General features: G+C 41.2%; 1 protein-coding gene across 3 annotated transcripts in view; it reads left to right on the top strand.

The window, feature by feature from the left end:
* Positions 1-2,742: 2,742 nt before the first annotated feature.
* Positions 2,743-6,000, top strand: part of slc12a4 (solute carrier family 12 member 4) — a 128,975-nt gene continuing 125,717 nt past the window's right edge. For 2 of the 3 annotated variants that reach the window (XM_041191356.1, XM_041191355.1), the window contains exon 1: positions 2,743-2,955. In XM_041191356.1, the coding sequence (XP_041047290.1) occupies positions 2,820-2,955 (136 nt within the window). In that variant the 5' untranslated portion in view covers positions 2,743-2,819. The remainder of the gene's footprint in view (positions 2,956-6,000) is intronic. The other variant, XM_041191357.1, reaches the window with a different exon arrangement.

The following is a 6,000-nucleotide window of genomic DNA, read 5'->3' as shown; positions in this document are numbered from 1 at the left end:
GCCTAGGAAATTAATGCTTGCCTTGTGTGTTGTGGCTAAATGGAGGTGTGATCGATTATTGAGAATATTGATAATTCTTCTAATTCTGTTTCTGTGAGAGCCCAAATACCCCCTGGCCCAGATCTTCTGAGGAGCAGCAATCATCATCAGATTGCCGTTCCAGTTGAACATTCCCTGACTCCACGCTGCTCCACATTTCTTCTGGGAATTTCCAAGCCCGGTTTTCACGGCAATGCAGCATGCAGCACTCCTCGGAGAGTCCTGTTAGAGTCAGGGGAAGTCAGGACATCGCCCCCCCCCCCCCCCCCCCCCCCCCCGCCATTTTACGGCATTAACTGCCATATGGTAAGTTTGACGATCCAGTTTGAATGTTAGTGAATGAGTGAGTTAGTGGATGAATGAGTGAATGGGTAGGGTGAATGAGATAAGCGGGTGAGGTGGCAGTCAGCTTGGAGTTTAGTTGGATCGGGCATGGTGGTTGGGTCCAGGGAGGTCGTTGGCAGGGCGGGACTGGGGTGGAGGGGGTTGGTGACTTGGGGGGGAATCGGTTCTGTCATTACCCAGGAGTTAGACTAGGTTTTAATCTGTCTAACACTTCCTGGGTAACTATTCAGTTAAGGACATCGGAACTGTCCAAAGTATTTGACTCAGCTCCGAGACTGCAACATTTGTGGGGGGCACTGGGGAGCAGGGGAATTTCACATCAGAAGTTGAAACTTCCTGGGCAATTCCCATGTAGGTCTTCAATGATCTGGAGACCAGAAGATTTAGGCCCATATGCCAATATAAATACAGAAGATAATATTACTACGTGACTGCATTACCTAATAAAAGGAGTTAGTGAGAATGAAAAAGGAGCCCCTGAAAACCAAAAAAAACCCCCCTCAAAACAAAAGAAATGGACTCCTGGTTCCAAGAACTGTAATAAAACATTTGCAGTTGTATTGTTTGCTTGCAGAGTGGTAGCCCCAAGAAACTACATGGTTTTAACCATTTGAATTACTGTCCAGATGCTGAATTTTCAGTTCGTTATCTGATATGTATAGCAAGAGAAGACTAGTGACAAGGACAGAAATGTAATTTATTGCATATTTAGATGGGCTGATCTGTGTTGGTCAAACTTGCATAAGAGAATCACAAACATGTAGAGGACCAAAAGCTGGTACAAATGTAGTGCTAGACACTGAGTTTCGGTCAGGTCAGAATGCCTTGATTCTACTTTCAGTATATTAAGTTACAGGCTATCTTGGCAGGTCAGTGCAAAGCTGAAAAAGTGTGCTGAAGTACATTATGTACAATGGATGAAATGCTCAATTGGATATATATGCATCATATCTACTGAACAGGCATGTTAAAATCATTTTTCCACCATGAGAAAGTTGGTCTTCGTATCATCGTTATCCCAGAGGTCATTTTGTCCAAGAGAGGGGTTGGAACAAGAAAGGGGAATGTGGATGGAGAGTGATGCAGGGAAGTGATCAGAGCTGGTCTTATCTGATTGATACAATAAGAGCAAGACCAGGTGAGATGGAAAGGTTTGAGGGGGGTGCCTGTGAATGTGGGTTGAGGAGTTTACATAGAAAGACCAGATTACATAATAGATGAAGATGAGATCACTGAACAGTTCAATAATCTCCTACACAGAGGCATAATGCAAAAAAATTGTTGCTAGATTTCCACCGCCTTGCTAGATGACTTGCAGTGTGGTGGCAGGGGGAGGGGAAGGGATGTGTGGGAGGTGGGGTTGGGCAGTGGATTTATATATTGGATAAACACTTTAATTCAGCCTGCCAATATATATACCACTTGTAGCGCAGTATTTATGGGTCACCGACATAAGGAAATACAGGAGCTGCTGGTCTGGATAGCATTCCCAGACATTGTTGAAGATTTGATCCATAAGGACAAGACCACATTTTTTTGTCTGTATTATCAGTAGCATAATTATTTGACATGGGCTGAAACCTGCCTTTTCCACTGCACAGAAGGGATTTTTTGAGAAACTGGACTGCCAAGTATCACTGAACTTAGTTATTGGCTAGTGTCATTTAGCACAGAGGCCTTTTGCATCCTGCATTTGTCAAACTGTCAGGGCTTTGAGATTACACTTATAAAGAATGCTGCTGCTATATTCCAGTGTTTGGGTTTCTGTTTTGGCAGGCTGGGGATTGCGTTCCAGTATACATTGATGAAATTGCATGGACGTGTGAGGAACATTTTGTGCGTGTCACCAACATACTTGCCTTTCTACTTGGGTTTCAGAAGTGTATATGGAAGCTGCCAGGATGGTGCTGGTTTCCTCTGTTGATTGTACGCTAGAATTTTATATTAAGAGATTCTACCCAATTGAGAAGTTTAGTTGCTAGTAAGCTGCTATTGCAAATGAGATCCTAAAAAAAATTATAGTATTTCCCATAAACAAAATACACTCGTCTTTTTAGCAAAATCACTTGTTTCTCAGCATGTTACAGAGCGTAAGCTGCTTTAGAAAGATTTTTTTGTTTCAAATCTTGGCTTGTTTAGTTGTTTTAGAGTTAGACCTCCGTGGCTCAGATAGTTAATTTCCTAAAACACAGTGCTGGAATTCATGTTCTATTCTACCTTTCACTACCTATTATATACTTCCAGAGGTCATTGGCAGCTCAGGACAAAGTCTAGGCATTTCACAGAGGTTTGCAGCTCAGGCTTTGGGAGGAGTTTGGAATATAGTAATTTCCTTCCAGAGGAAGTGACCACACAGTGTTGGTATGCAGTCTGAGCAAAGGAGTCCTTTCTGTTCAGCTTGGTAAAAAGAGCAGGGACAGACTGGGCTGTGAAAAATGCATCACTTTACTGTAGTCCCAGTAAAAGACCAACACCAATCGGATTATGATAGCTTGGAAGGAGTGACCTGGGTTGATTACAGAGAGGCTGGGCATTGTTCAGGAGACCCAAATGATACAGTAAGCTCTGACGGTAAGTTCTGAAAACTTGAGTCTCTTTTCAGCTGCTTCTCTGCTCTGCTAACTTGCCCTCCCCTTCCCATCCCCCAAAACCTCCCAAACTGTCCACAGACTGAGTATTGATAAAGTATGAGATCTAACAAAAAATATCCAGAGTTGCATAGTTTCTTTCTTCAAAGAGGAAATGTTATCTATTGTTTTCGAAGTGTGCTGAATGTAGATTCACAGTATTCAGCAATCTGTTCTGTTGTGTGGTCTGGTAAATGCCAGACTGCTGTAAGAGTGAATTCAAGTGAAATCATGACTAGTTTCTTTCTAATGCAAGTGGAATGTGAAACAGTAATGTGAGCTGCAATCTGTTTTTAAGTCAATTTAGCAGTGATTTTTGAATAAGATGTTCCTTATGTGGGTTAAGCTTTATATGCAAACAATATAAACAAGTTCATGGTATTGTGCATAGAGAAAAATTTACTAATGTATTCTGCTTCATGTTAGAAGAACGTACATTTTTTTTTTTAAGTTGCCTGTTTTTAGAACCCTTAAATGCAAAGTTGAAATGCAAGTAAACATTACAACATTGACTACAGTTTACCCAACGAAGTGCTTTGAGACAAAAATAAAAATAGCTGGAAAAACTCAGCAGGTCTGACAACATCTGCGGAGAGGAATACAGTTAACGTTTCAAGTCCGTATGACTCTTCATCAGAACAGTGCTTTGAGACGTCTGGTTGTTGTGATAAGTGCTATATAAATGCAAGTCTTTCTGTAAAATTCTGAAATGCAGCTTATCAATATTTATATGGATAAAGTTGTGAAATTATAAAGGAATTTTGACTTTTTTATTTGCCTCGAGTTTGGTAACAGGCCATCTGCATGAGAAGTTTATTTCTCTCAAGAGAGCTTTGTTTAGAAACAAAGCTGTTGTACTAATGGTACATGGATGTCGGTTAAAGCTGTATTTCCTCCTTATAACAAAAGTATACAGTATTTTAGCCAGGCAGATCATATGCACATTAGGTGTAGGTGGTTTACAGGAAAATCATTATTGCTGTAGAATTCAAGCAGATAGGATGTGAGATCAGTTACAATGTGAGATTTATTTCTTGTGAACTATGTGCCTCTTGTCTATTTATGCAGTAGCTAAGATGAATGCTTAGTTATTTTTAAAGAACACTTCTTTTTGGCTGCACTTAACTATTGTCACTGTGAAGAGCTGTTATCTTGTAAGCTTTTTCTTTGTTAATGATTATTTGGTTGTATACTGAAAGACTACTTTTGGTTATACAAGTGTGTTTGTTGCATTTGTAATGTACTGAATTTGGTAGTGAGATCTGTCTTCATGTCATGCTAATGCATCAAAAATCGAAATATCGTGGTAGATGTGGAATGTTACAAATTCTTGTTTGCTGTAGATACATTCTCTTGTTTTAGTGATGTCACTTGTTCTTGACTCATACTGCCCCTACACCCACTTGTTTGTTAGAGGGATCTGGTAGTGTAACAATATAATCTCCTTGTGACTAGAGTTTGGTACCATGGCCCAAATCATCCGGCCTCTGGATCTTTGGAGACCAAACGTACTCCCCAAGACACGCTCTGGGACTCCTCTAAATTCCCATTGCAATGACTCGGTGAGAATTGCCCGGGAAGTTTGTATTTCTGCTGGGCAATTCTCCTGCTCTCCAACTGGAGTTGGAGACTTCAAATAGTTCTGATTTGCTTACCTGGATAGTTGCCCAGAAAATGTTAGAAAAATCCTAGCCTAACTCCTGGGTAACTAAAGAACTGACCCCCACCACCCTTACCCATGACCTCTCCTCATCACCAGATTCCACCCTGACGCCCCCTCGACCCAAGCTCAGTAGCTCCCACCTTGCCCCTGCTTACCCACTCTTACTTTCTCTTGGTAGTTTTTCAGAGAAACTTTGAGTCATTTCAGTTCTTTACTTACCAGAATGGCAGCTAGTGCAGTAAAAAGGGGGCAATGGCTTCATCTATACCATTCGCTGATGTCTCTGATGTTGCCTGTGCTTGGTGAGACCGAATCTGGAATCCTGTGTGCAGTTCTGGCCTCCACATGTAAGAAAAGATATACTTAAATTGGAGGTAGTACAGCAATGGTTCACTAAATTCATATCTGGGATGATGGGTTGTTCTTTGAGAGGCTGAGTAAATTGGGCTTATATTCTCTGGAGTTTAGAAGAATGAGAGGTGATCTCATTGAAACCTACAAAATTTGAAGGGCCTGATGGGGTAGATGCTGAGAGATTGTTTTTGCTGATTGAAGAGCCTAGAACATAGGGAAACAGTTTCAGGATAAGGGGCCAATCATTTTAGGACGGAGATGAGGGGAAATTACCTCACTCAAATGTGTGTACCTTTGGAATTCTCTACCCCAGAGGGTTGTGGATGCTGCATCAGTGAATAATTTAATGCTGGGATAGACTGATATTTGGTGTCTCAGGGAATTAAGGGATATGGGGAGTGGGTGGGAAAATGGAGTTGAAGCCAAAGATCAGCAATGATTGCATTGAATGGTGGAACAGGCTCGATGGGCCATGTGGTCCACCCCTGCTCCTATTTCTTGTGGTTCTTGTGAGAGTCAGTTTGGAAGGATCTTCCATTGGAAGCTTGCCCACAAAAATCAGAGGAATGTAAATGGGTATTTTTTTTGCCTATTCATGGTCCAGTATAGGGGTTCCAATCCTGATCAGAACACTTGGGCCCATGTCTTTTGTATATTTATTACCATAGTTTCTCTAATGGCAAGCCAAATAAACACTAGATAAAGTGAAATTCCTTAACTTCAAAGCGTAAACTGTTTTACTCCACAGTAAGTTGAAACATAAGAGTAAGATAAAATGGGTATTTGCATAATATCTTTCATGATTTTAGGAGAACCCAATACCTTTAACAGCCAATGAGCTATTTTTGAAGTACAATCACTAGTGTGGCCAATAATGGAGGGAGACAGTGGCAGAGTGGTAATGTCACTGAACTATTAACCCCGGCTAATGACCTCGGCACATAGGCTCACATACCACCATGAAATCTGCTG

The sequence above is a fragment of the Carcharodon carcharias genome, chromosome 7 (assembly GCF_017639515.1).
Source record: "Carcharodon carcharias isolate sCarCar2 chromosome 7, sCarCar2.pri, whole genome shotgun sequence".
Lineage (NCBI taxonomy): Eukaryota > Metazoa > Chordata > Chondrichthyes > Lamniformes > Lamnidae > Carcharodon > Carcharodon carcharias.
This window is presented reverse-complemented; position numbering and strand designations above follow the sequence as displayed.